Below are 27,317 nucleotides of genomic sequence, written 5' to 3'. Positions count from 1 at the left end.
ACCAATCCTTAGATATCTCTCTAAACTCTGTGTGGGTAACGTCGATTTGAGAGCCAATGTCATTCAGCTGTTTTGAGTCTAAATGAGATTCTGCCTTGCACAAATACTAGCCATGAATTCGTAAGCTACGCCATTGACTAGACACTAGTGGCAATTTCCCGCTTCCCACGCGCAAGCTTCCACCATAGCACCCCACACCAACTCGATCCTATGATTACAATCGGACCACGTACTCGGCGTCGAAGCCTTGCAGTGTATCGCTAAGCAGGAACCCACGCAACGTCATCTTGGTTTCCTGCGAGATGGAGGTGCTAGTTCTTGCGCTAAGCGCTAGCGCATCGCAACACCGCTCTTTCCTCTGCATCATCCTCAAAACCTACCTCAACTCTATACAACATCGTCGGTGTGAGAACCGTCACCACGGTTCAAACATCTCCACCGCCAGGTTATGCATCTATGACTATGACTGAAGGCTACATTCCTGCGGCTTTAATGCTTGCCAGCGCAGGCTTCTGGCATCTCCGCTCTCGCCGGTGAGCACCTCTGGGATTCCTCGGGATATCGGAACCGGTACGGCGCGATCTCTTGAGCAAGATGTTCGGTTGTGGCCTCTTGATCCCTACATGTCGCCCGTAGCTTCCGTCGCCAGTCCAGTATTGTCGCGCTTGCCGACCCACAATGCCCAGATGCGAATGCGGCCGGAAGAGTCATGCTGTCCACATGTCAACTAGTCTCCAAGGTCTACGAACGTCGTCAGGGCTCGTCATCTCGTATCCGTCCGCCATTTTTAGATGAACAATGTTCACAATTTTGGAGCGGTTCTTCAGGCATCCAGCGCACTTCACTTCGCATTGGTCGTCTCAACTTGGTGTCGGGATGCCTTGAGTATCTTCTCGAGCTGTATTTCCCATACGAAACTCTTAACTGGTCTGGCTGACTATCAGCACTAAGACAGGTCTTTCAGCTACGGATGCGTCGACTTCAACGTGAAAATAAGACTTGGCTTTCTGAAACGCCTCGTAGAACTATTCTAATTCTTTCAAACGAGGAATTCGTTGAATCATGGTATAAATCTCTCATGCTCTAGTCATAAACTAGCAGGGTCTTTTGCTTCTCCCATCTCGCTGCATCAATCTCGCGCAACTGTCTGTTCTATACATGCTATGCACCGCTACGGTTTCCGTAGACGCGGACACGCCACGTCGAGGTCTTGCAACCCTGTCTGGACCTCCATCGAAGGGCCGGGCGAACCTTCAAGTTGCCCATACCTGTGTAGCACCATCGCACTGAGAATGCAACGGCATTGCGCGATCCAGAACCCCGGTTTTTGGCCGCTCCAACATGGCGTTCTGGGTCTGGCATATTCCTACCAATCTGAAGCCTGGGACCACCCTGGTTGGTCTTGGACTTGGTCTCCAGGTCAATCAACGTCGATACAAACGTCTGATTGGCGTAAGCTATATGGGGTGTCATCGTAGTGAACGAGACTTCTTATGCCGCGTCGCCTACCTCCGCCTACTTGCTCCTTTGGGGTGCAAAGCCAGGATATGCATAATCAAGAGTACCTTGCACAGCTCATGTCCCCTTTCACGATCCTCTCAAAGGACATGAAACTTCAGTAGGTCATACTTTCTAGAAGCGCCTGATTCTAGCGCAATGAAGCCACAGTTTATCCACTCTAGTCAGCCTTGGAGATTTTTCAATACTCGGTCAACTACCTGGTTCCCATTACTTCGTTACCGGCGGGTTGGTCGTGGTGCAGGGAAAACCCGTGTGATTCTCAGTGTAAGATCGCGACGTTCCGCCCCTGCAGCGGGGACTTCGCAACCGCCTGTCTTCCCGAACATATGCTCCACTGCGGGAAACATCCGAGAATAGTCTACAGGATGTGCTAACAGTCGTTTCCATGTATTAAGATTGACAAGGCGGAAACTGGCTTGGCATTTGGTTCGCCTTACGTGAGCTCACCACTTAAGCGCCCAGCTAGCGAGCTGGGTCCTGGATTGACACAAATGTTATCATCTTGCGAGGTAAATGGCCCCGTGGGGATAAAGGAAGCGGATGCCTTGCCCTAATTGCAGGAAAGTTCCCGTGAGATCACGGCGAGGCATGCCGACTTCAGCTCCAAGGAACGCAAAACCACCAACGCTGGCCTCGGGTCTAAATTTGGAGCCATCAATGATTACCGGGACGCCACTAGCGATGCTTTACAATAGTAAAAATACCGAAAGCTCGGCTCACGTCGCCCCTCAAGCTGAAGAACACGGATGGCTTCCGAATCGGCGGCGACAGAGAAATCCTCAACCAGATTTCACGCGATTACGTCTTCCTGAAAGAGTCTGAGACAACAATAGATAAACTTTTAGGGTTTTCTGACCCATAATATTATCTGGATCATCATTAAATGTCGTCCATACGCTTCCCCCCAAAGTCTGCGACCAAGACAAACCGTTTTGCGCATGGTCTCCTGGAACGAGCAAGCACTCGTCGACTTCAAACTAAACTCTCAGGGTGTCCAACTCACAAGAACGATGGAACGAAGCTTAGACTTTGACTTCACAAATTCGAGGATGAGAACACGCAGGTGCACTCCACACTAGTGCTGCCGTGCTGGAGTGAGTTCGCGAGACCAAACGTCTAATAATGTACAGGCAAATTACTCACTCGAGTGATCTACGCTTCGAATAGATGCATACTGGAGAGCAAGTCACTTTTTTCGCGTGTTATCTTCGTTAACATGCCTTAAACTCTAGGAAAAATGGACCACATCGATGAACAGAATCGCTCTCTATGGCCGAGAATCGACTGAGGAACATGCAAATTCTTTGATCCACAGTGACACATCTAGGCTTTAGGTTACAGCGGACTTGAACGAACTTGGTTCTTAAGGTTTTGTCAAAGCCGAAAAGTAGATCAATCAAGTCTATCGCCTAGGCAATACAAACTCAGCCAGCATCTTATCGTTTTAACTTTGGTCAACGCATCAGTGGCACTTCATGGCCCAGTGGTCTTTACAGCTATGCACACCAAGGGCAGATCCTTGTTGCGGTAACACTCCCATCCACTCGCCAGGAACCGATCACATCGAGCAGCGTTACCAAAAGCACTCTTATTTATCGGTACCGCTGCAACGATGGCGTGGTGTTGAGGACAGATACATAAATCTCTATGATCTACTAGAAATAAGTAGTAGGAAAAGGTCGATCTATCTGTTCAAGTGCTTCGATTCTGCCTCTTCGGATCGCGTACCATGATGGAAAATTATGAAGATATCACATACGGAGTATGCAAAGAGGTGGGACGGGACTGGGTGAGATGCACTTGAAGGAAGCCGATAATCAGAACTGTTGTCCTCCGGCGAGGCACTGCGGTCGCACGCTCAACAGTCTCAGCTAGTCCTTGTCGCGCACATCACATACAACAAAACGTCACTGCAAGAGAAGACTATAATTTAGGTCATGTCGCGCACGAGCCATGCGAATCCATTTGATTATTCTACATAAGCGTGCCTTGTCGCATGGTTGACATCGGGCAGATTGTGATGTCCATAGCCAGCGCAAAAAGAGGGTCTCGCTGTATTCCTCCCCTGGGTAAACCCCCAAGCAGCTCCCATACCAGCAGCAATAATTCATAATCCAGAGAGTGGAAGTAGTTGTAGAACGAAGTAAGAAAGAAGTGAAAAGGTCGTTATCATAATATGCACAGAAAGAATGGTGAACAGTCGCATCGCAAGGACAGATGCGAAAGTCGGGGTGAAACACAATGGTGTCCAGGTGATTTGGCACTTGGGTGAAGCGTCTAGGCGCGCGGATGACGACGCCCTGGCGGCGGGTCGTCTTCTCCTCGTAGACGTACTCGTCCTCGGAAGAGCAGTCGGAAGAGTCATCAGAGTATCCGCATCGCGCACCTTCCGCAGTCGAGCTTGACACGGTCACCAGCACGGGTGATGCCAAAGCGCTCGCATGTGCAGCAGCTGCTACCAGAGCTAACACTGCTGGGCGAGCTCGAGTTGGTGGAGCGGGAGGTGAGGGATGGGACGTCGGAGCCCTCGTCGGAGTCGTATTCGGAGTCATCAGAGTCCTCCTCGATAGACTGCTTGGCGAAGCGGCGGTTGAGCTCCTCGAGGGTGGTCTTGTCGTACTGGGTGTTGATGACCTGGCGGGTCTGGCCGGGGCGCTGGGGCCTGGGGGCAACGATGCGCTCTGGGCTGAGGGAACGGCCCTTTGCGACGGAGGCGGTGGACACACGGCGGGACTTCTTGTCGGAGCTGGTGGATGAGGACTTGGCGGCTGGGATGTCGATGATGTTCAGCTTGCGGCCAGTGGTGGGCTCGGTGGTGTGGTCCTTGGCTGGGTCGTGGGAGACGTGGTAGCCGTCAATGATGTAGTAGTACCAGTAGCGCTGGCCCTGCTTGAGTGTGGCGCCGTTGAACTTGAAGCATCCGTTCCATCCTCCGGACTTCTTCTGGTCCTTGGAGAGCGGGAGCTGGCCCTGGTAGCTCGTCCCATGAGCCGAGAAGATGGACGGTCTTGCAGTTGGCGGAAGTGCGGAGAGTGAAGTTAAGCTGGATAGCGGCCATTGTGAAGTGTGTTGATTATTCTTTCTTGGATAGTTGAATTATGATAGTGTTGTTCTTTCGAATCGTCCTGGCCAAACTAATGGATAGACGAAGTAATGCTGAAGAAGCTGTGTTGATTCGTGAAGAATGCGAGTTCTTTCGGTTATCGAGTGATTGGTGATGAAGATTGTGTATCGAGCAAGTAGAGCTGAAAATTAACGTTGTGTTGGGTATGTCGACCGGCGACGAAGAATTGGATTAGTTGGTAAAAGGGTAGATTAAGATGGCACCAGGCCTAGAAAGAGTAAAAAGATAAAAGGGAGGAGAAAAAACGACAATACAACAGCTCTGAAAGTTCACACGCTTGCTGAAGAAACAAGATGGAGTGAGGCCTGGGGCCTACTTATCTATGGCACCGCATCGCACGCTGAGCGACAAGCGGGGGTGGTTGGGCATGGCGTCGGGACAAGTCTCGCTACTCCCGGAAGCGATTTGATTGCTTGTGCAGCCATGTTCGCAGGGAAGCGAGTCTATCGAATGTACGCTGAGCGCTTGACGGTGCTGCAGGAGTGGATGGCAGCAAATGGTGGTAGCCGGGCGCTACTTGCTGATTGGCGAGGTCAAGTGGGGCAAAGTGATCCACGAAGCACAGGCCTCGAGTGAAAACACTCGACCAATCGCGTCGCCCGACGATACAAGCCATGTGATGGATCGCTGTATGCATTGCAGGTGGGTTTCTGTCACACTGCAGCCACAAAATCGAGAGCTAACTTCGAGCAGCAAAGACCGATGCAGAAGAATTTGCTTTCCAAGGCCGCAACCTGGACGTCTGCAGCCATCCTCCCTGCCGCATGAGGTCCTATTTACAGGCAATATGTGCGTCGCCCAGCCTCCATCTTACGTCTCCACCAATCGCAGCATGCAGCGACGGTCATGTTGAGCACAAAATGCCCTGATTTGGATGGTCGGCGGTTAATAGACACTACTGGCTGACGCGTGCACCCAACCACAACGTCAGGCCACCAAACTCGAGCAATGCAGGTTAAGTTGACCGGTCGAACCTGATATCACGATATGGGCCATGTGGAGATGAACGTGACAATGTGCAGGAACCCTCGGACGGATATCAATCGAGAGCTGTCAAAGCGGGATGAATCGCGGGACGAAGGCGGAAGCGGGCGGGATGGCTGAGGCACAGCGGTTAGAGCACCATTCATCTAAGATCTTGACTCTGACCAAGAGCCTGAGGCTGTGTCGTTTTCGATGAGCAGTGAGCACAGCATATTGGCGTGGAAGCATCCAAGACCTTGAAGACACAGGAAAACGTGTGCACCACTCAAGTATGCTGTGCTACTTGAGCCTTGCACCTAGCTTTTGGACTAGAAAACGTATCAATGGCAGCTCCGAGCTCGCACCGTCATGTTGCATCTTTGCAAGGAACAGTCTTGTTCACTGAGGTCCGATCAGCTTGCTTGAGCCCCTGTATCGCCGAAGATACACAGATGCAAGCCTTCGAAGCACGATCAAGTCGCCCATACCTACGCGCCTTGACCCTGCACATACTCACGCATGATTGCTGACGTAGTACCTCTAGCCAATGAGCCTTTGAGAGCTCGGTACTATCCGTTCTTTGGCCGCAACGGCCATTCTGTGGCGCCCAACTGACGCAGAAGGTTGCGTAACGGTCCGCAGAAATTATTGCGCCCATAAGGGGTATCCTTTGATGCTTTGTTGTGCAGTCTTTGCTTTTGACCCCTTCAACGTTGGCAGTGCTTCTTATTCGTCAATACAGGCAATTTCTTGCTACTGATGGATATCAGTAACACATTCAATCGGAGGAGAGGAGTTGAGTAGGTCGAGTAGCAGGAGGCTCGCTTGCGTGCGATGATCAACGACATTGGGTAGGCCCGAAAGTAGATCATTAACACACTTGACAAGAGCTACATATCAGACTAGAGGACGTGTGAGTGTTTGCGTTTGCCAAAATCAATGGTTTCTTTCGAGCAACTGCCGTCTCACCCTGGGCGTGGTCTGAACGACCATTCTCGCTAGCAACCCCTGCCACAACACTGAGCTCAGCAACAACACACAAAAGTCCCAAAGACTTGAACCTGTATTCTCAGAGACCCTCTGAAGCGGTTTGCATTTATCATTCTTCATCCTCTATCAATACTTCAAAAAGCAAAACTTTTCTACCTCACCCTCACCATCCTCCCTCCTACTCATTCCCTTCCCACCCAACTCATCTTCCTCCACTTCCCTTTCCCTCCCGCCCTCCCCAAACTCAGCCTCCTCTCCCTCTCCCCCTCCCCATTCACACTACTCTTCCTCCTCCCCTCCATCCCATACTTCTTCCAAAACCCCTCCTCACTCCCCCTCCTCCACGCCAACAATGCGCTATTCTCCTGCTCGCTCGTAGAGCTGCGCCGCGAGATCTCTTGCTGCATATTTCCCTGGTCGCTAATGACCGATTCGCGGCGCCACGCCGTCGCCGTATCTTCAAGCGTGACTGCATTTTTGAGATACGTCGAGAGGCGGCGCAGGCGGGATGTATGCGGGGAGGTCTGTGTGTGTGTTGTGTCGCTGATTGGGGAGACGAAAGAGATAGGGTGGTATTGGAAGGGTTGGATTGGGGTTGGTGAGGACATTTTTGAAAAGTACCTAACCAGGTGGCTTAAAAAAAAGTTTGGATGTGCTTTGAAAGCCGGGACTTGATGTATATTGGAGATGAGGGTTTCGAGATGATGTTTGCTCAGAGGGCTTTCTGCATGTCTTGAAGGGATATATGTACTTCATGCCCAATCTTTCTACCACACCATTGGTGATTCTAGATGCAATGCTACGTTAGCCGCAAACGGCAGTGATCTCATCTCACAGTTTTCGGTCCCTCCCAACCAAACACCAGACATCGTAGAAAGTTCATTCGTTGCCTCCCAACCATCACGTTGGAAATGATGAAAGTCACTTTTCTTGACTCGACTTGACTAGGTGGTGCTCAAAAACCACGCCCTTTGGGCCCGATTTGTGCGCGCTTGACGTCAGGTGTCGCATTATCATTGGACACAAAGGGCACAACGACATTATTCAGCAGAGGGATTGGAAAGCATAGAACTTTATCTACTGCAATAATCCGTATTTGTAAGAGAGAAATGTCAATCAGAAGTACGATCTACGCTCACATTGCGCCTTATGATCGCATTACTCAGCACCCCTTCCCTAAACCTCACCTCACAACAACGTCCCAGTAACCGGCCCACCAACTTCCTTCTTATTCGTGATATGGCCCACAGACTCATCCGTCGCGCTTACGTGCTCACGTCCCATGCCTCCCTTGCCATGCTTATCCCAAAACTCTGCCTCAGCCGCCTTCCCACCATGATCGTTCACATGCGCCGGGTCCGCGATCGCGCTTTCCCTCCTCTTCTCGTCGGATTTGGATTCCAGCGTGACTGCATTTTTGAGATAATGCGCGGCTTGGTGGATGGGGTTGTGATCTACTCGATGGCATTTGAGAAAATTGATTCTCTGGTGGTGCAGATGGCTATGATACCTTTCTTGTTCTTTTCGTCTTTGACGTCTGTGTCGGATATGGGAGAGACGAAAGCGACCGGGCGAGGGTTATGGGGTTGGTTGGACATGGTGAGTGTCTTGGGTCACGGTTGGTTCGTGGATTTGTCGCGGAATTGTTCTGTTATCACGACTTTACATGTGATTACCATCATCTTCATGTTCAGCAGTGTTCTGACGTCAAGTGCTGCGATAGTGCGGATGGCTTCGGATGATGGACCGTGGCGAACAATTGGCACACCTCATCGAACTTGGTGTCTCCACCAGGCGATGCATGAACTTGTGTTTTTATCTCCGAGAAAGGTTGTGGAAGAAGCAAGTCTGAGTCGCTTCAACCTGTCGTGACAAGACATTGTCTTATATGTCATGAAATTGTACAGTTGTATTCATTTCTCCACATCGCGCGACTAGCAGCCCAGCAGATTCTCCAACTCTTCTGGTGTGAGCGTGCTCTTTCTCCTCTTTGGCCGTCCCTGTATCTTTGTCTTCGTTGGTGATCGCGCTGCACGCTTCTTTTGCTTGCCCTCTTCTGCCGCGCCTTCACTAATCTCGTTCATGGTGGTCGAAGTCTGCAGACCCTCAGCGGCTGCGGCAGCAGCAGCAGCCGCCTCCGCTTGTGCTAGCTTATCGTGTACTGTGAGCTTCGGCGAGGGTTCATCTGGATGGGGCCGTGGGCTGGAGTGACGTTTTCGAGTCTGGAAGATAGAGTTAGCCTTGATCCTCCTATTCGCGATGTTTTTGCAACGTACTTGTCTGGGTATGGGCTCGTCTTGAGCTCTTGATCGCGAGATACGTTCTGACGAGCGTGTCCCCTTGGTAGCTGCTTGTGCGACACTAGGGCTGTCGGCGTCTACGAGATCGAGACCGGAAGTTTCTGCGTTCTCATCCTCCAATTGTGACGGTGTGTTCGGTATGGACGCAGAGAAAGCGACTTTGCGTGGCGACCTGATGGGTGATTTGTTACCGTTCGTTTCCCTGAGCGCTGTCGGCTTGTTGGGCTCTAGTTTCAAGTTGAATATGTCGGTAGTGCCGGTCTTCTCAGCCACGGTATGGTCAGGAGCGGGAGATGAAGGGGTCGCCTGCTCGTCCACTTCTTCAGTTTCCTCGTCAAAAACGGAGCTGGCCTCATCTTCCTCTTCCTCTTCATCGATCATAGAGATGTCTTCCCGGTCCACAGACTCCAGTCCTACTCCCAAGCCTAGGCCCATCTTCAGCTCCTCAAGATTGATAGTATCACCATTGGTCATGCGCTTTCGCCACGAGTCCATCAACATGAAGGCTTCACGTAGGCGGGCCTCCATCTTCTCCCAGCCAGCGCGCAACCGGAGTATCTCCTCTTCGCGCATCTCAACCTCGTCGACGGCCACGAAGTTCGGATTTGTGAGAAGGTTCTTTAGATTGTCCAACACAGTGTCCATGTCGCTTGCGAGGGTTTCGTAGTTGGTCGGTAATGCTTGGAACATGCTCATCTGCGTGTTCTCGTTCTCTTCGCCAATGACCGATAGGCCCTCTGCGTCCTCTCGGGTATTACTTTCTGGCATTCCCTGCAGCTCCTTCAACGTCATGAGTGTGTTCCTGACAAGGCCGATGAGGTTGTCATTCTCGTCACTCAGACTCTGGCTGAGTTGAGTGAGGAACTCGGTCGTCTCCTGCTTGAGGCTGTAACCAGGATCGTCGAGATCGGGCGCGTCATCTCGGATGCTGCTGGTTGATCCACCCAGGCCTATGTTCCCAGGGTTGATTGTGATGCTCGCGCCCACCAGGCCAGTCTTGTTGCCCCTCTGCTGCGTGGTCAGGTGACCTTTGAGCTTCTGGATCTGCACATCGCGCTTTCGCACGTCGTTTGCGCAGCTCGTGCGGATCTGCTGGACTGTCGTCTTCAATCGCAGCATTTCATCCCGAAGACTGCGGGCGGACGACTCGGCGGTTCGGAGGGCGGCGCGGGCGGAACGTTCTTGCGACTGCGCCAGAGAAACTTGGCGCGCGAGGTCTTCATTGCGCGTCTGAAGCTTTTCGAGGGCGATTGTCTGGCGCGTTGATTCGGAGCGAAGAGTGCGCAGCGTCTCTGCCATGGACTCGCGATACTCCTGATCGCGCTGCCAAGTCTTAGTATGGGATGTACATTGCGCAGCCAGACACTTACATCGCGCTTCAGGATCAGATCGTGCACAACGTTGATGATATGCGCCATTGTCTGTTCCTTTCCGCCCGCGCCGCGAGAGGGGTGCGCGAACTCGATCGCTTTGCCATCGCGCAATAGCCCGCGTGCTAACAACAAGTTGTTGATGTATGCCGATGCCGTCTTGAGGTTGTGCGCCTCCATTTTTGCCGTCGTCGTGCGTGGGAGACGCGCGCGAGATGACGATGGTGTTGCTGCTCTGTTTACGCCGCTCGGGCCACCGTCAACAGTCGCTGGTCGCACTTTCCAAACTCCACCAACCTTTTGGGACTAGCGCTTCCCGCTTGCGCCCTCCGCAGTCATCCCACATGGCGGGCCTGCACGTACGCCTTGTCCGTCCCAACCCTCACGCGATGCACAACCACACTCGTATTCGTGAGCGGCTTCAAAGCGTTCCGTCGCCATCCTCACCATGTACTGCGAGCATCGCACGATTGATGTCCTGATTCCGATGGCGAAGCCTGTCCTTCTCGGCCCTTATGTACAAACACGACTTCGCAGCTGAAATTTCTGAAGCCAACAGGCTATTTTTGGTGCAATTGCAATAGCATCCTGCATTCTGAGAGGATTCACGCGTGCTGCGGATGCACCGTGACCTGAATTGTGGAGACTGACTGCATTTCAATTTGCTGGCAGATATGCCTTCACAAGCCACCACAAGGGTCTGCCTCCCAATGGCTTTTTTCTTCTCTTATCAATGCAGCCAGCCTCGCCAAAACTGCCTTTGTCGAGCATGCGGATGCCAATCACCGTTGAATAGCCGGTACTGGATACGAAGGTTGGACAATTTGTGCCCGCTTTCGCTTTCGGCAGGCTTGCTGGAACGCCGGCGAAGGCTTATTCCCTTAGACCAGAGGTTACACAGCATCTGTGACAGGCGACAGGAAGGCCTCGGTTCACCGTGCATACTATGCCAAAACTACCACTAAGACTATCGCGACACGGACAGTCCCTTTGAGAAAGTGATGAGCGGCGTGCCCAGTCATGCTAGTAGAGGGAAAAGTATTATATTTCCCATCTTCGGCCAAGGGTCGGTCTGACTGTGTTTTCCTCTTTCCCTTCAAATTTTCGTCCATTCAAGCAGTTGAGCCTTAGATTGAACCATGGACAGAGTCTTTCGCGGAGCACTTGTAGCTTTAGCATTGGGCGCTCCCCTAGCGACCGCTGCTCCCGACCAAGCTACAACACAAGCATGCACTGAAATCAAGAATGCACTGCCTGGCAAAGTGTTAACGACCGGGCTTCTGGCGGTCGAGTACGCATATGAGAAGCAGCAGTATTGGTCGATGACACAGCGCTCTACTGATCCTGCATGTATCGTGCAGCCAGTGTCTGCTGAGGATGTATCGGCTGTCGTCAAAATTCTGCTCAAGTACCCCACTGTCAAAATGGCTACAAGAAGCGGTGGCCATGATCCGAACGTTGGACACAACGGCGTCGAAGATGGCGTACTCATCACAATGACGGACATGGTGGGTGCTACATACGACGCAACCAAGGGAGTGGCTTATGTAAAGCCTGGAGGCGAGTGGAACGATGTTATCGGAGACTTGGAACCAAGTGGTGTGACAATGCTCGGTGGACGTCTAGGTATGTACATACTCAGCTATGACTAAGTGATACCAACACTGACATCAATCAGGAATTGTTGGCGTGGGTGGTCTTCTACTTGGAGGCGGCTTGTCATTCCTCAGTGCGCAGCATGGTCTCGCGGCCGACAACATCATTGGCTGGGAGACTGTCATGGCCAATGGCTCTATCATTAACATAGATGCCAAATCCCAACCAGAACTTGCGAAGGCTATGAGAGGAAGCGGCAGTCAGTTTGGCATTGTGACCACTTTCACAGTCCAGACTGTTCCGATTGGCGACATATGGGGTGGATCGTGTGTCTACGCACTGAATCAGAGCGAAGCTTTGTATGCTGCGCTCCACAACTTCGTCGCCAACGGCGCTCAGGATCCCAAGGCTGCTGTCATCTTCACAGACCTTTTGCTCCTTGATGGCACATCTTTGAAGCTGCTCTACTACTTTTATGACGGTCCTACACCCCCGAAATCCGGCCCATTTGCCGACTTCTTCAAGATCCCCAACCTCACCTGTCTTCCCCGGACCCAGAAGTACTCAGAGCTAGTAAGTCTCACACTCCAATGCTGTTTTCGTATGATCTAACACAACATAGGTCCGCGCAAACGGCGCCCCAGTCGCTCTCCTCCAAGCCCGCTGCTCCTTCCGCGTTCGTATCCCCACCTCCCTCACCAATCCCAACTAACCCCAACCAGACTTACACTCTCCCCTACATCGCCACCCGCCCCCAAATGTACCAAGACATCCAAGCTAAATGGTCCTCCATCATAAAACCCTTCGCCAACCTCCTGCACCCAACCTCGCAATTCTCCGTCGATTTCCAGCCCTTCCCTGCCGCAATCGGGGCACAATCCGCCGCCAAGGGCGGCAACGCCATGGGCCTGTCCGCCTCGGACGCCGACCTCGTAATCCTCGAGATACAGGGCTCGTGGGCGCTGCCTGAAGACGACGCTGTTGCGTATAGCCTGTCAAAGCAGCTGACCGATTGGCTGGATCAGGAAGTGCCGCTGTGGTTGGATGAGGCAGGCATGAGGAGGGATATTTATCGCCCGCTTTACCTTAATGATGCCGCGGGCGATCAGGCGGTTATGCAGAGTTATAAGGAGTATGAACAGTTGAAGGCGTTGCAGATGCAGTATGATCCTAATGGGTTGTGGAGGGAGAGGGCGGGTGGGTTCAAGTACTAGCGAAAAGTTGGACAAGTGTGTTAAGTCCGTATTAATAGGATAGTAATGAAGACATGAGGATTATGGAAGAGCTGCCTGCGCATATTGTCGTGTTTCTTCGCTCGTGAGGTATTCGAGACGCACCACTTTCCATCTTTGGACTAGATTGGTGTCTCGCTTTCGCTTTTGTAGTGCGCTGTAGCGTCGCTGTCATGCGTGTTTACCGCTTGATGTGTCGATCACATGTAGATCCCTTTAGTTCTTCACCATAGCTATGTTCGACTACAGAGTCTCCAAACAATGGCACGCCATCCTGGAAAGGCCATAATTTCTCACAACTTGAATCTGATTATTATTCAAAAATATCGTGTTCAGCTGATGTGCACTGTACCGCCCAGGTGGTTCCGAATGGAAACAAAATCCAGAAGAGAAACCAACTTTATGAAGCGATCTCTTGAAAGTTAATTCAATCCTCCACTGTAACTATCACACAGTATTCTCATCATTCATGGTCATTTATGGAGAATAGGAATTTTTGTGAAGTTTGTGGTAACATAATCTCTACACTGGTATGGGCAGCAGTCGTCCCTTAATAAAAACTGGCATAGAGCCAGTTAAGAATGGCAAATGCGCAACACGCTTAGATGAGCGAGTGTAAGAATGTTGAGCATAGATTTGGTCGTGAACGATTTGCATACTCCGACAGAGTCGCAAATGCAGCCAGCGAGCAACTTGACCGAAAGCCACGCCATCAAAATTTACGACGCGTCTTTCCCTTGCCGGCATTCTTGGTATTCTTCTCATCAGCGGCCAGCTTCTGAGCTTCAGCCTTTGATGCAGCCTAAGCCTGTCGCTCAGCCTCCAACTCTAACCCGGCCTTGTGCTTCATAGCCCGATTCAGAGCTGCGCGCGACTGCTTGTGCTCCTTCGCCTTCTTGCCGAGGTGCTGGCTGGGCTTGCCCTTCGAAGCGGGTTGAATCACCTCGTGGTGATCGCGCCACTGCTGAGCGGGTAAAGTTGGTGTGAGACCTTGAGGGTTGGCGTATTCGGGATCTGGGACGATGCCGGTGAAAGGCGGGACGAAGGTATCCGTCTCTTCCTCTTGTACCACTTCTTCTTCATCCTCGATGACTTTTTTATCGACTTCTGTCTCTTTGTATTTGTTCTGGAACCCCTGGATTCGCTCCTCGGGCCATCCGTCGCGCGTGCCCTTGAACTTGAGGTTGTGGCCTTGGGCATGAGGATGCCTCGCGCAGCCGACTCGGGACCAGGTAGAGAAACGATCGCCGCACACCTCGCAGAAGGCTATTTGGTTCTCAGTAAATGTGATTACAAGATAAGTGGATTGTTGGCATTACCCAGATGTAGCTTCTGGTAGCACTTCCGCTTGATTGGCTTCTGTAATGGTTTGGTCAGTATAAAAATGACATTGTATCATGCAAAGCAGAGTCGGTGTAGTTTAACACCAACTTACCGCGCAGATAGGACAATGGTGAGTTGATCGTCCAACCTTCATAGTCTTGATGTTGTTGATGAGAGGGTTGAAGACACCGACAAAGTTGGGACCGTACTCGGCCCGCAGGTCCAGAATGCCCGCCATCAATTTGCCCATCTTGAGGAAGTTGACTGATTGTTGGATCTCAACGCAGTTGAGGCAGCGGCAACTGGCTCATCTCGTGCATACCAGGGTTGTCTGTTTCCCAAAGCGTTTTAGCACCTCTAATCTAGAGCTGCTAAAACGCTTTGGGATCCCCGTCCGTCTTCGCCCAACGACTTCTAGGCTCCGATGATCCTATGGAATGCCGATATACCAACGTGTTTGAAGGCGTATATAACCTAAATCAATGACGATTCCTAAACTGGCGAAGTGACTGGGTCAATTTACTAGGAGCGCTGCAGTACAGCAGCACCTCACTGCATTGGCTTTCCGTCCCTTCCCATCTTCGTCACCACTGACTGGTTTCCACACTACTCCATTCGCACAGCGATGCATCGTTTCAGGTCCCTAGAGTCCTATCGTGAAATCTACCCAAAAGCAATGATTGCTGCTACTGGTGCCGATAGCGATGGCAAATACACAGCCAAGTCTGCCTTGTATCAAGCTGCATATGGTGCGCTATACGAGGGCTCCTCTGGCGGTAGTATTCGGCAATTTGCTCGATATGTCCTTCGACAGATGCCGGGATTGCATGGAATCAAGGAAGATGAGTTTTTGGACTGACTGGGTGACAATCAGGCCAAGTATGGACAGTTTGTACTGAACCGGCTACCACAGGTTATCGCTCCGGATGTCTCCATCAACGGAAGCAAAGTTCGAAGTGGTATCCATGCGGGTAACATTATGAGAGCTGTCTTCAGGTACCGATCTTATTTTTCGGTGGTAGCGTTTCGCATTTTGTTGTGTTTTTTGGCTTCGTAAATCTTTTGGAATATTAGATTGATATGCTCAATGGCTGCCTCATATATCCCGACGTTTAGTGAGCAAGTCTCGCTGTGCCACAGAATTTCAACTGATGCTACAATATTATAGACTGCTCTATGTATTATCATCATAATTATCGGGTATAATGTCCAGTCCCGTGCCAGCCTCGTATATGCCAAGATGACCATCGAAGTACAAAGGAAAAGTCTGCGGGCCATGTGCGTACTTTCACGCAATCCCAACCGATCCACGTATATGCTTCCAGCCCGCAATGCAAAATGAAGATAGATGAGAAATTTACCGACAAGCTAGGAAAAAAGACAACGCTATGCATATATGTAGAAAGGAAAATTACAATCCGTCCATCATCTTACTCAACGCCAACCAATCCGCAAGCTCAGCTGCGCTACTGTTCCTTTTGTCACCAGTCTTGCCGTTCAGAACAGCCTTAGTGCGATCAAGGACGGGAAGCGGCTGCTCAGCATCACTCACACGCTTCTGCCAAGACCCGCTGTCTATGCGGAAATTCGGTGCGCGTTTCGATGTATCCGCAGGGGTGTGTGGTGCTGTAACAATTGATGGGGTGGTGATTGACGCGGCAGGGTTTTGAGAGGCGATATCAAGGTGCTTCGACGCAGGTGGTGTAGTAACGCGAATGCTAACTTCGAGTTTCGGCATACTGACGGGAATACGAGGTGAGGGAGATTGAGGCTTCGATCGCCCCGCTAGGAAAGTTGAGCTGCGGAATTTTGATAGCATGGATGGCCTTTTCTTGAGCGTTGGTTGTGAGACTTGTGGAGGCGCCTCAACTTGACTTAGTTCTTGGACGCTCACTTCGCTCTCTTTGGCCTTGCGTTCCTGTTCTTCCCGCTGTCTTTGTTGTCTGTTCTTCTCGTCCTGCTCTATTTGCTGTTTCATCTTCGCCTCTTGAGCGGCACTCTGCGCGTTCATTTTACGGGTCTGCTCCTCAACTACCTTCTCTTTTTGCTCGGCGTCCTTGAGCATGTACACAATCTTGTCTTTCTCTTTGAATTGATCCTCAGAGACACATGCGAGAGGTGTTTGATTTTTGGTGTTCTTGAGGTTAGCTTTGGCACCAGCGCGGAGCAAGGCCGCTACAACCGTCTTGCTGCCTCCACAAGCCGCCATGTGCAGCACCGTATCGCCGTTTTTGTCTTGCAGATTGACGTTCGCGTGCCGGCTGATAAGTGCGTTTACAATGTCCGAGAAGCCTTGCTTAGCTGCGATGAACAGTGGAGTGCGGTCTTCCAAATCGGCACAATTTACGTCTGCTCTCTGGAGCAAGAATTTATCCACGAGGTCGATTCGATTCGCTTTCGCCGCTGAGTGAAGCGGATATCTGCCATCGTAGAACGGTGAAGCGAGAGATAGCTCCGTACCCTTGTTCAGCAAAAGTGTGATGAGTTCCGCATCCACCGTAGGACACTCTTCCATTAAGAATGTCAGCATATGCATCGACAGGGGCAGATCTTGCGAAGACGATTGAGGAGAAGGTGTGCATCGACCAGCTCTCGTAGTTCCAGCGTTGGGATCAGCACTATGCTCAAGAACGAGTTTGATCGTGTCAAACAGATAGGCCGGCGGTAGTGAAGGTTGAAGCGGCACTTGTCGAAGGACTGCCCAGAGCATTGAAGACCCCAGACTGGATTTCGGTAGTGCGTTTGGATCTAAACCCATCGAAATTATGATGGCAAGGTCCTTGGTCGGGAACATCTCTGTGAAAAGAGACCTCTGGTTCTTTTGCTCCGGAACAACTTGCTGAGTTCGAAGTATACCGGCGCGGCGTGACCACTCATGTTGCGCAATGAGACTTGAGATCTGCTTATCAGTGTCTACTGACAAGTTTAAGGCTCCTCTTATAGGCACCCAGTCCATGAACGACACCGCTGCACCGTTCTTCAGCAATACGTCGACAAATAGTGGCCTTCGCATCGTGATAGCGTAGTAAAGCGCATCGCGTCTGTCATGATCTTCGTGGCCGATGCAATTCCAACTGGCGCGTTCGTCCGCTGACTTCATAAGCAAGGTCTCAATGATGGGCAGGCCATCCTCAGGAAGTGTCTTGATTGCTACAATTAATGGTGTAGCGCCAGAACGATCCCGCATGCTCCTGCTAACACCTCGCTCACAGAAGGGTACTGCAGCTGCCGCAACATCTGACCAAGTCGATGGTAGTCTGGGTGAGCTCGAGGCGATGTGGTGTAGTGCAGTCATTCCCTGCTCATCCCAAGAGTTGATACTTGGTGGTATTGTGAGTGTAGGCACGATGTGCCACTGGTGGTTATTTGCTGCAAGAAGCAAAGGTGTATGTTTTTCCGAGTCGACAGTGGAAGTGTCGGCTCGTGCTCGAAGGAGGGCGCGGACATTCTTCTCGAGGCCATTGGAAGCAGCGAGATGTAGAGCACTCCGACCTTTGCTGTCCAGTTTGTGCATACTAGATGCTTTGATCAGTACTTCCAGATCCGGTTCATCTCCTTTCCTGGCTTGGCTGATAGCGTGAAGTAATGGTGTAAGACCTTCGCGGTTCACTATATGTGAATTTGCGCGATTCTTCAACAAGAGTTCCATACATGACTTGCTGTGTGTTGCGAGATGCAAAGCCGTGTTTCCGTCGCCGTCTTGAGAGTTGACCTTAATGCCGGATTTAAGGAATAGGTGTGCTGCCTTTGCGTAGCCGAAACCTGGTGACACAGCACGATGAAGTAGATTCTTGCCGTCGATGTATGTGTCCATTGCATTGGCTCCTTTGGAAAGCAGACACTCAAAGATCGCGCATATGCTGTCTTTATCCTGTGCCATTGACCCCTCAAATGCAGCCTGTAAGACTGAAAGACCTGTCGCATCTCGGACTTGTACATCTGCATTATGCTTGACCAATGCTTGAACGACTGGCGCTCCAGCACACTCCAGCGCAATAAAGATGGGTCTTTCTCCTCTTGCGGTCACTCGGTCCGGATCAGCTCCCTTGCTCAGAAACATCTCTACCAAGCTAGCGTCATCTCTCTTGATACTTTCGACAAGTACTGTCGAGTCCGGATCGCATGCTGCTGAAAAGATATCCGCGATCAGTTCGTTCCCTATGCTGAAGCGGTTTTGGCTTCGCTCAACGTGCTTCAATAACATCTCCTTCTCCTTGACCAATCTGTGGCGCCTCCCATGCGCGGCATTGATGATCGCGACAGCTCCCTGGATGTTGTTTGCTAGCAGCGCTGATTCTGCTGGGCTTTGGTCCTTGGAATTCTTGGTGTCGTATTTTGCTCCAAGTTTGAGCAGTGCCACAATAGTAGCCAACGATCCAGATTTTGATGCAGCGTAGTGAAGAGGCGTCTCGTTCGTTTCAGTCGTATGTGCTTCGAGTTGGGGTCCGGCTTCGAGAAGCAAGTCGATAAGTTCAGTATGGTTGTTCTTGATCGCCAGGTGCAGTGCCGTCTCTCCAGAATCTCTCGTAGTAGCATCCACATTTGCTCCGTACTCCAGCAAAATTCTGACGACATCAATATGTCCATTTACGACTGCCACACACAGCGGTGGCTGACCCGATCCAGTGACATCGTCCGGCGAGCCTCCATTTCGCAGGAAGTGTGTTAGAGCTGCTTCTCGTCGATGATAGACCGCGTAGTATATTGGCGTCCAATCTTTCGAGGGTTCGAAGGTCCTGCCTGCCTCTGTCGTGACCGCCGATTTCCCCAATCTACATCTCAAAACCTCCACATGAGTCTGCAGTTTGGAGCTTTTTCGCTTCAAACCCTTTGGTTGTATCTTCTCCACCTCAAAGTTGCCAGCATGCTGGACAGGGATTGGCGCCTCCATTTCATTGGAAGCTCGACCTAGACAATTGCAAGATGTAGATAACATGTTCATGTGTCAGCCCCAAGCCTCATATCGGATGTGATGAATGGAAGAAATACAAGGCAAGAACCAACAAGGCCAAAAAGCAACTCAAATAAACCCGTGGGTCTTTGGGACACAATAGCAAAGTAAACTACCAACTAGTCAAATGTCAGGAAATTACCATACCAAAGTAGACGCGGGAACCTACGAAATCAAGGCCCACTGTACCAAGAAACAAGGCATCCACTACACCAAAAACGTAGTTGGAACTTCTTTCCAATACCGCTCCATGGCACTAACACTCGAACCCAATCGCGCCAACTCTGCATCTCGAAACGCTCAGCTCGATCCTAAAGCGTGCCTAGTGGCGCCCATGGCGGACGCGATCCTGCAGCGACGTGCAACATCTCCATGCGCGTATTCGCTGTCACTGTCCACCCATCACTCATCCAGTCCTATCAAACGAAACTCTGCAGTCGGACACAGCACTTGCCGACACCCTCGCACATGTCTATTGGCTCAGGAGAGTCTGACAGGTACCAGCGGCACGACGACATTCCGACATGATTCAAGGCTTCAACACGATTCTGTCGTCGTTGTGGAAATGAACAAGTCGCTGTTTGGTTCGCGGTGATGGTTTAGGCGCGGGAGAAGAGGGCGCTAGGGTCAGGGGCCGACCGGCGTGGCGGGAGATCGGCCAGTGCACGATAATCTATGGTTGGTATAGGATCAGGGGCGAAGCCAATGTGGCATGACGATAAAGTGTATTTTGCGTGGACTGAGATGCAAGTAGCTACTTGTGGTGTGGCGACTTGCATCTTCGAATGACTACAGTAAAGGAGTGACATGGCGGATATAAGCGAGTGTGGACGAATCGTGTATAGGACGCGATGGAAATCGATGAAAAAACAAAACATCCCTTTTCTCCGGGTTTTCCTGGCTCTCTCCAACGATGACTTCACACATCTTGCCCCTCCTGCTATCTTCTCACAGCACGCTTTCCCAATTCGAGAACGCCTCCACGCTAAAGACGTCGTACAGCGCGCAAATCTCGTGCAAGTCCATCCATAAGGATTAGCTCAACTGTACGATGCAGAAGCTCGCTCAAAACTTGACGCCCAGCTTCCACCCAACCTGCAATGCGCGCGACCACACAAAGCATCCCGACGCCAAGACATAGCACAATATGGTCCAAACAACCACGCCCCAGTAATGTCCACCAGTCGCCTGAATCAAGGCGCCCGCAATCGGGATGCCCGTCAGCGTGGAAAATGACACGACCGTGTAGCATGTAGCGTAATAACGCCCATACTGACTCGTGTCGCAGAGCTGGCCAACGCAAACCGGCGTCAGCGAGATGTTGGATCCGGAAGCGAAGCCGAAAATCACGGCATACACGATTGAGAGTGCTTTGATGGTCGTTGCTTCGGCGGATGTGGTAGGCGTGATGAGCGAGGCTGGCAGCCAGAATGTCAGTGACGTAGCTGAGCAGATAGCGAGGGTGGCGATCATGCTGTTGAATCGACCCAGTTTGTCGGCTAGGAAGCCTGGCACCCAGCGCCCGATACAGCTTCCGGCGTTGAAGATGGCGATCAGCTGGTACGCGAATGCAGGGTCGAGAGCGCCAGTCGATGTCGCGAAAGTCGAGAGGTATGTGATTGGGATAAACAACGCCCATTCCATTGCGAAGATACCCACCGTGAGGAGCAGGTATGACTTATCGCGGAAAATGCGAAAATCTGGTAGAACCGACTGGCCGGCCTTGGGTGGGAGCCGCGATTTGATGCATAGGCACATGACGATGCAGCAGAAGACATCGATGAATCCGATGACGCGCGAAGCCCAGGCAAACCCAACGGATGGAAACAATTGCTGCAAAGCAAGAGGGAAGATCACACCACCAAAGGAGCCGCCTGCCGCAGCAATGCCCGTGGCATTCCCACGCTTCTCAAGGAAGAAGTGGCTGATAGAAGCCAACGCAGGGGTGAAGATGAGCGACGTACCCAGTCCTCCCAGCACTCCGAAGACGAGGAAGAAGTGCCAATACTTTGTGCAGCTGCCGAGCAAAAAGTTTGAAGCGCACAACAGGACACTGCCAGCAAGGACAAGCCACTTCGGGCCGTGTGCATCGAAGACAGGTCCGATCTGCAAGCCGCAGAAGAACGACAAGAACACATACATGGAGAAGATCCAACTGATTGAACTCTCGCTGTAGCCAGCAAGCTGGTGTTCGGCAATGTACGCATGGTAGATACCCACGGTATTCATCATTCCCAGCGCCGCAACAAGGCCCATAAACGATCCCAGAACCACGAGCCAGGCACCTAAGCCTCCTTCAGGATAAGTAACCTCGTCATCATTGTGCGAGGTTGAGGATTTGCTTTCTTCATCTCCAGTTGCAGTGGCGCTTCTTGGATTCTCCGTCCCTTTCTCCGAGCCCCGGGCAGCGGCGGTTTGAGTTTGGGCACTTCGGCATGGTGAGAGAGTGTCCGCGGGTGGTATGGTAAACTCTGCGTGGGGGTAGGTATTGACTCTAGTGAGTTCGTTGCGTTCAATTGGTCCTGGCGTGCTGCCTTTGTCTTCGCTGTGCATGCGAGTCTCGAACTGAAATCGGCGTAAAGGGTTTTTAGGATGGTTTCGCGCAGTATGAGCGCTGCTTTCAAGCCCAGTGGTGAGATAAGAGATGTCTCGACGGCAAACCCCAGAATCGCGTTCGTTGAACAATTTTTAGGGTTCCATGCAATCTATGACGACAGAACGGGCAGGCGGCAGAAGAGCAGTACCAACAACAGTCGTCCCCGATCAGTGTAGAGCAACAATCGAAATCCGCGAGCGGTATGAAAAAAAGCAGAAAACATGTGGGATAACGGCGGGGTTAAATAGATTCGAGGCGGTCGCGGCCGCTGCCGAGGAGGACGGGGTTTTCGCGTTTTCCGGGGTCGTGCGCTGATTGGCTGACCCTAAGACGACTTACATAACAAAACTTCTCCGTCGGTAAGAACGCCGTAAAGCACGACAACATTGATGGAGAGACTGTGGAAGTCTACATGCGCGGAGCTGATATGGTGGTGTATGATGGGAAGAGAAGGTCTCGAAGTCGAAGACGGAGTTCGTCGCCGCCTCGAAACACCTTGGCCGGATCTCCAATCGCGTCGAGAATCTCGACGGGATTCTCCTCGGGCCAGATGAACTTGAGGAGTGCTTCCGCGACACCGTTCGTCTTGGTATCATCAGTGGCACCCTCCAAGATGCTATGCCATAGTTGTGAGGTGGTTGGCATAGGCGCGCCGCCTCCACTTGAAGCAGCTTTGCTGAAGACAGAATCAAAGCGCACATGATCCCTCTTTGCCATATACGGGGTCGCCGGCATCCCACTCACGCGCTGCGCATTCTTCGATGCCTTCGCAGCACAGAGCTCGATGAGCTGAAGAAGGAGAGCCGTCTCATCCTTCTTCAACCCATCGAAGATGCCGTAGCCGGGGTTCGAGGAACATGCTTGGATGGCATTCCACAACACCAGCCAACTACCACGGAATTGCCAGCGCTCTTTCTCAGACATGTTGTGGTCTCGTAATGACCACAAGGTGTTGAGCTGACTCTCGAGGAGCTCATGGAGGGTGCTGGGGTGCTGCGCGGATATGCTAACTGATGACAATGGAAGGATGTGGGAGGTACCTATTACATCAGCCGTCGTTGATGCTGTACTCTTGATAGAGGGTGGGTCCTCTGGATCAATGCTGGCTCTGGCGACGGACGAGACCATGGAGATGTCAATGGCCTCAGCGGCGGACTTGGAGAGGCGCGTAAGGTGGGTCTTGATCTTGGAGATGGCCTTGGCCTTGAGATTGTGAATGTCGCGGCGGAGGAGCCTAGCTGTCCAGCGAAAGTTGTATGGGAGTGCAGATCGCATCATGTTGGTGATCGTGATTGTGGTGGTGGTAGATGTGATGGTAGACTAGGAGTTCTGAGGCAGAGTATCAGCAATTGATAGAGATGACTTGTAGCTGTGTATTGATCGTCTAGATGCTGTGGTTGAGAGAGGTTGGTATTGTTCAGTATTATCAACGACGTGAGGCTTTGTTCTCCGAAATAATGTGCCGGCAATTGTTCGGCAAGGTCTCGTGGGCATGCGCGTGAGTAGTGCAAGGTAACAGTGAAAGTTATCATGAACACCACCCTTGTTACGATACCGACAAGAACATAGCAACTTGGGCAATATTGACAACAATGAACACAACGACAAGAACACGGCAACTTGGACAATATTGACAACAATGAAAACTAGCGCGTTGCTTAGTGTTCAATTTCTTGACAGCCATTATAAACGCGCTGATACAAACTCATAACCACACCTCATCGCCCCCTCAAAGCCGCCATCTACAACTTCCACTCCACCGCCTCCGGGAACTCAAAAACCCCATCTTCCAACCAGCCCCCAACACCCCAAGTCCTCACTCCCTTAGGCCACCACTTCCCCTCCTCGACCTCCTCACCCGCATGCGTCTCAACCCAACATCCCCTCGCCCAGCTCCTCGCCCCCAACTCCGTCGCACACCACCGCTCCGTCCCCACCAGCACCGCTTCCTCATTCTTCTCGCTAATGTCATTAGGGTTAATCGGACTCTCCAGCAGCATCTCCGACTCAACAGCAGCCCGCTGCCCCGCCGCCTGCGGACACGGCGGCTGCGTGAGCACCATACTCATCGGGACATACGCCATGTTTACCGGAATCGCGGGCACCCAGCGCCAGGGTGTGAGCGTGCACGAGAAAAATGGCTTCGTGCCATCACCATCGGTTGAATTGGGTGGGAACACGCGGACGTCTAGAGTCTGGGGTAAAGAGGTGTTGGTTGCGGGCGGCGCGGAGAAGGAGAAGCGCGCGAGGTGTTTGGGGATGTTCCAGTTGAGGCGGCCGTTGTAGGTGGTGGTGCGCTGGGAGACGTATATACGTGCGATGCGCAGGGACCTTTTGGCGATTTTGGGAGGGCCGGAAGAAGGTGGGGGGATGGTGAAGTTACCGGGGACAAGGATGAGTTCGTCGTAGGGGCCTGGGTGGGGTGATGAGTATGCTTAAAGTTCACAACATGTGTTCGAGATTGGGGATGGATTGACTCGAGAGACACTTTGTGGGAAAAGAAAATGGAAAAACGTACCAGCTGGAGTATCACTATACCGAACAATCACTACCGCACCGAGTCCTCCCTTGAATTTGCCAAACTCATCGCCTGCCCATACTTCCTCAAGTTCATCATATACGCCCTGGGGCAATTCCTTGAGTTTGAGGAATAGCAGATAGCTCTCAGCTTTCATCGCCCACGGTGCTTTGGCGCGCGACACCGGATGCGTCTCTGGTTCAGGCTGTAGCGACATGACACTTGTCGTTCGAAATGTTCTGTAAGATGGTGCGTGAGGAATGACTGTGGCAATAGATCTAGAGCTTTTGCGCGCTCAGAACACTGCAAATTTGCTCCGACAACGCGTCAAGGCACCAAACGACAAGAGTGATCCTGATGATTGCTTTAACCAAGAAGTCTGGAGAAGACGACTGCAGCCCGGTGTTAGAACACGAAAGCTCTCTCTCTTTATCGGCTACGTAATGCGAAAGACAACTTTACCGAGGAAGCATGTGGTGTTCTCCAAGCATTGCAAGGAGGAGTCGCGTGATGTCATAAATGACAGGGTACATGAACAGCTGTTGCATCTCTGCAATTCACAAAGTCGTTCAAACATACAAAAATTCGATGTGATACTCAAGTTGTATAGATCTTAAAATATGCTTGAAAGTCTTTAGGCTGGTGCGATGTAGTGGCCAATGTGGTGCTGCGCTACCCCGCTAATCACTATTTTAGCTTGAGGACGGGCATGTCTGGTAGTAAAAGTCGCCACTCGACGACTACAATCGCTTTCTCTCGATCACATCCGAGCTCAAATATCTGAGTGTTGTCATCCGAGTCGCCTTAAAACGCTGCGACGAATTGTGTGGGCTGGCGTGAAGACCCATGCCCCATCTCGCGATCGTATTTTGGGAAGGCATCGGAATTGAATTGAGAAACAGATCATTAGAAGGATGTCTGTGACTTGTCTGATCTAGCCTACATTCAGTAGTATAAACACCTTCAATGATAGCAAGGCTCAGACACGGCGAACAGCATGATGAAGGGTCAATAAAGTCAGCTTGGGTGAACCGGCGGCTGGTTGATGGACAAGAGTTCAAGCGTGGTTCGTAGCTAAAAACGTCATCCTATGGCTCCTTGCGTTTTTCTGTACAGAGCCACGAAGCTTATTGTGTTGGCCAATAACCTTCGAAATTTAGCAGGCATAGCAATAAGACACTGATTGTGAGTGCGCAGTCGGCGAGAGTCGTTCGGGGAGACGTCAGCTGTATGTGTTCAGTCTAACGTAATTCTTTATTTGATAGCATTGGGTCCGGTTCCGAGCCAGAGAATCATGAAACCGTTGACTTGGCGTGATGTCTTGCATAATTGGGAGGACGCCTTGGGCTATCCAAATTCCTGATATCATGGTGCGCACGAGAAACACCTTCAGCAATGCCATTCGTTGATTCTATCAGGCCTTGATTCCGGAAATGGTCAGTATGGCGTTTGCTCGGCTGCAAGTTGGCGTGGTCGTCTCCAATGTCCTCCGTCGATCTCTCTAACGGCGACACTAAATAAGCAGTTCCGATTCCCGACGATACAATAACGAGGGTCTCGTCTCGAAGCACCGAACGCGGGACCGCTGTTCCGTAGACGTGATTGTGTCGTCGATACCGCCTCGACGTCACTGGTGTCGATCGCTTGTGACGCGTTATTGATAGAGAAGGCCCGATACTGGCGTGCTTACCCGTGCCTTACTCGTAAACCGGCGTGCTCGTAATCGCCATGACGAGCAATTCAGTCCGGAACACTTCTTCCAGTATTCCGTGCGTCCAGAAGGTAACATTCCCGGAAGCTGACCAGGGAACGGTGCACTGTTGCAGTCACGTCTCGAGCCGTCACCAGGGACTAACAGTCGGACCGATGGGTGGCTTGAAGGTTTCGCTAGGATACTTCCGTGGAGTCTTGCATGGAGCGTGGAAGCGAGTGCGATCGAATTACCGAAGGATAAGATTTACTACGACTGTGAGGACGAATTCGCATACGGTTCAAGCCACCACTAGGAGGGGACTCAAACTTGAGCCACGAATTGTTGACATCTTGCATTAGCTCAGCGGCGCGACGTTGCCGTCTTATTGTGACCGGCATGAGCCTAGCTACTTGTTCTGATGTGACTTGCGTGTTAGTGACGGAAACGGAACGAGATGGTGTGCGGGCTCAAGATCCTCCAAGACCAATCCCGGAATGCGAGGCACTGTATGTAAACTAATACTTTAGTGTAATCCGCAGGTGTTGTTCAATGCTCGCATAAGTGTCCGCCATTGAGGTACCACAAGGCAGTGCTGTGGTCGAGACCTGTCTGGAGGATCGCTGTGACACTGTCAATCCATACTGAACATCCCTTGAATGCGCAATAGCCCTGCAAGAAAATGGTAAATGAGGACCGCCCTGGGAGTTCTTTCATCCTTCACCGCTCGTCAAGGCCCACAGTGAGTTTGACATGCGAGGGAAGCGAGAACACCTGACCACCACGATCTTACGCTAAAGCATGCATGCGTGAGGCATACGACGCGATGAAGGCAAGACGAACGTAGGCCCACCAGCATGGACTATAGCTGGAGATATCGCCATGAAATCTTTTGACGGTCCTGGCATCGATGATGCTAGCCACAATTGGTACTGCTGTCCAAGCGGGAATGCAGTGATGTTCAGCAGGCAGAAATGCTCCAGCTCGCTAGACCTGCTCCGAGGATAGGGCTTGGCGGAATGGGCCCGCTAAAAGAATATTGGCTGGTGCGGACCTCTGGTAAATGCACCATGAACGATGCGTCGCTAGGGTGAAGGAGCAACAAGAACACTGAGGGGAATATGAAGCGCAACAACGATACAC

At 51.6% G+C, this 27,317-nt stretch overlaps 13 protein-coding genes across 13 annotated transcripts; 2 read left to right on the top strand and 11 right to left on the bottom strand.

Moving 5' to 3' along the window:
• Positions 1–619: 619 nt before the first annotated feature.
• SNOG_11514 (hypothetical protein) lies at positions 620–785 on the bottom strand (the record flags this gene model as incomplete). The annotated part of the gene is made up of 2 exons (XM_001801702.1): positions 620–712; positions 750–785. 2 exons carry the CDS (start codon positions 783–785, stop codon positions 620–622), a joined length of 129 nt encoding a protein of 42 aa, XP_001801754.1.
• A 556-nt stretch (positions 786–1,341) lies between these two features.
• Positions 1,342–1,622, top strand: SNOG_11513 (hypothetical protein; the record flags this gene model as incomplete). The annotated part of the gene is made up of 2 exons (XM_001801701.1): positions 1,342–1,452; positions 1,575–1,622. The coding sequence occupies 2 exons, from the start codon at positions 1,342–1,344 to the stop codon at positions 1,620–1,622; spliced, it is 159 nt and encodes a 52-aa protein (XP_001801753.1).
• Positions 1,623–3,428: 1,806 nt separating this feature from the next.
• SNOG_11512 (hypothetical protein) lies at positions 3,429–4,931 on the bottom strand (the record flags this gene model as incomplete). Its single annotated transcript, XM_001801700.1, has 1 exon — positions 3,429–4,931. The coding sequence occupies exon 1, from the start codon at positions 4,071–4,073 to the stop codon at positions 3,429–3,431; it is 645 nt and encodes a 214-aa protein (XP_001801752.1). The 5' UTR covers positions 4,074–4,931.
• Positions 4,932–6,674: 1,743 nt separating this feature from the next.
• SNOG_11511 (hypothetical protein) lies at positions 6,675–7,259 on the bottom strand. The gene has a single exon (XM_001801699.1). The coding sequence runs from the start codon at positions 7,204–7,206 to the stop codon at positions 6,781–6,783; it is 426 nt and encodes a 141-aa protein (XP_001801751.1). The 5' UTR covers positions 7,207–7,259; the 3' UTR covers positions 6,675–6,780.
• A 527-nt stretch (positions 7,260–7,786) lies between these two features.
• Positions 7,787–8,196, bottom strand: SNOG_11510 (hypothetical protein; the record flags this gene model as incomplete). Its single annotated transcript, XM_001801698.1, has 2 exons — positions 7,787–8,052; positions 8,109–8,196. 2 exons carry the CDS (start codon positions 8,194–8,196, stop codon positions 7,787–7,789), a joined length of 354 nt encoding a protein of 117 aa, XP_001801750.1.
• A 336-nt stretch (positions 8,197–8,532) lies between these two features.
• On the bottom strand, positions 8,533–10,448 carry SNOG_11509 (hypothetical protein; the record flags this gene model as incomplete). The annotated part of the gene is made up of 3 exons (XM_001801697.1): positions 8,533–8,766; positions 8,875–10,221; positions 10,269–10,448. 3 exons carry the CDS (start codon positions 10,446–10,448, stop codon positions 8,533–8,535), a joined length of 1,761 nt encoding a protein of 586 aa, XP_001801749.1.
• Positions 10,449–11,407: 959 nt separating this feature from the next.
• On the top strand, positions 11,408–13,078 carry SNOG_11508 (hypothetical protein; the record flags this gene model as incomplete). The annotated part of the gene is made up of 3 exons (XM_001801696.1): positions 11,408–11,894; positions 11,947–12,424; positions 12,487–13,078. 3 exons carry the CDS (start codon positions 11,408–11,410, stop codon positions 13,076–13,078), a joined length of 1,557 nt encoding a protein of 518 aa, XP_001801748.1.
• Positions 13,079–13,898: 820 nt separating this feature from the next.
• On the bottom strand, positions 13,899–14,669 carry SNOG_11507 (hypothetical protein; the record flags this gene model as incomplete). The annotated part of the gene is made up of 2 exons (XM_001801695.1): positions 13,899–14,273; positions 14,532–14,669. 2 exons carry the CDS (start codon positions 14,667–14,669, stop codon positions 13,899–13,901), a joined length of 513 nt encoding a protein of 170 aa, XP_001801747.1.
• A 1,161-nt stretch (positions 14,670–15,830) lies between these two features.
• On the bottom strand, positions 15,831–19,310 carry SNOG_11506 (hypothetical protein; the record flags this gene model as incomplete). The annotated part of the gene is made up of 3 exons (XM_001801694.1): positions 15,831–15,977; positions 16,314–17,569; positions 18,071–19,310. 3 exons carry the CDS (start codon positions 19,308–19,310, stop codon positions 15,831–15,833), a joined length of 2,643 nt encoding a protein of 880 aa, XP_001801746.1.
• Positions 19,311–19,899: 589 nt separating this feature from the next.
• Positions 19,900–20,179, bottom strand: SNOG_11505 (hypothetical protein; the record flags this gene model as incomplete). Its single annotated transcript, XM_001801693.1, has 2 exons — positions 19,900–20,043; positions 20,129–20,179. The coding sequence occupies 2 exons, from the start codon at positions 20,177–20,179 to the stop codon at positions 19,900–19,902; spliced, it is 195 nt and encodes a 64-aa protein (XP_001801745.1).
• A 256-nt stretch (positions 20,180–20,435) lies between these two features.
• Positions 20,436–21,599, bottom strand: SNOG_20122 (hypothetical protein; the record flags this gene model as incomplete). Its single annotated transcript, XM_001801692.1, has 1 exon — positions 20,436–21,599. One exon carries the CDS (start codon positions 21,597–21,599, stop codon positions 20,436–20,438), a length of 1,164 nt encoding a protein of 387 aa, XP_001801744.1.
• A 775-nt stretch (positions 21,600–22,374) lies between these two features.
• Positions 22,375–23,244, bottom strand: SNOG_11504 (hypothetical protein; the record flags this gene model as incomplete). Its single annotated transcript, XM_001801691.1, has 1 exon — positions 22,375–23,244. One exon carries the CDS (start codon positions 23,242–23,244, stop codon positions 22,375–22,377), a length of 870 nt encoding a protein of 289 aa, XP_001801743.1.
• A 464-nt stretch (positions 23,245–23,708) lies between these two features.
• On the bottom strand, positions 23,709–24,701 carry SNOG_11503 (hypothetical protein; the record flags this gene model as incomplete). Its single annotated transcript, XM_001801690.1, has 2 exons — positions 23,709–24,379; positions 24,485–24,701. 2 exons carry the CDS (start codon positions 24,699–24,701, stop codon positions 23,709–23,711), a joined length of 888 nt encoding a protein of 295 aa, XP_001801742.1.
• Between the last annotated feature and the right edge of the window lie 2,616 nt (positions 24,702–27,317).

Source organism: Parastagonospora nodorum, assembly GCF_000146915.1.
Source record: "Parastagonospora nodorum SN15 chromosome Unknown scaffold_19, whole genome shotgun sequence".
Classification (NCBI taxonomy): domain Eukaryota; kingdom Fungi; phylum Ascomycota; class Dothideomycetes; order Pleosporales; family Phaeosphaeriaceae; genus Parastagonospora; species Parastagonospora nodorum.
Note: the sequence above shows the minus strand (reverse complement) of the source record. Positions and strands in the feature narration are given on the sequence as shown.

Excerpts from the sequence above, each read along its gene's own strand:
- SNOG_11511 (XM_001801699.1), bottom strand. The coding sequence starts at position 7,206 with ATGTCCTCACCAACCCCAATCCAACCCTTCCAATACCACCCTATCTCT.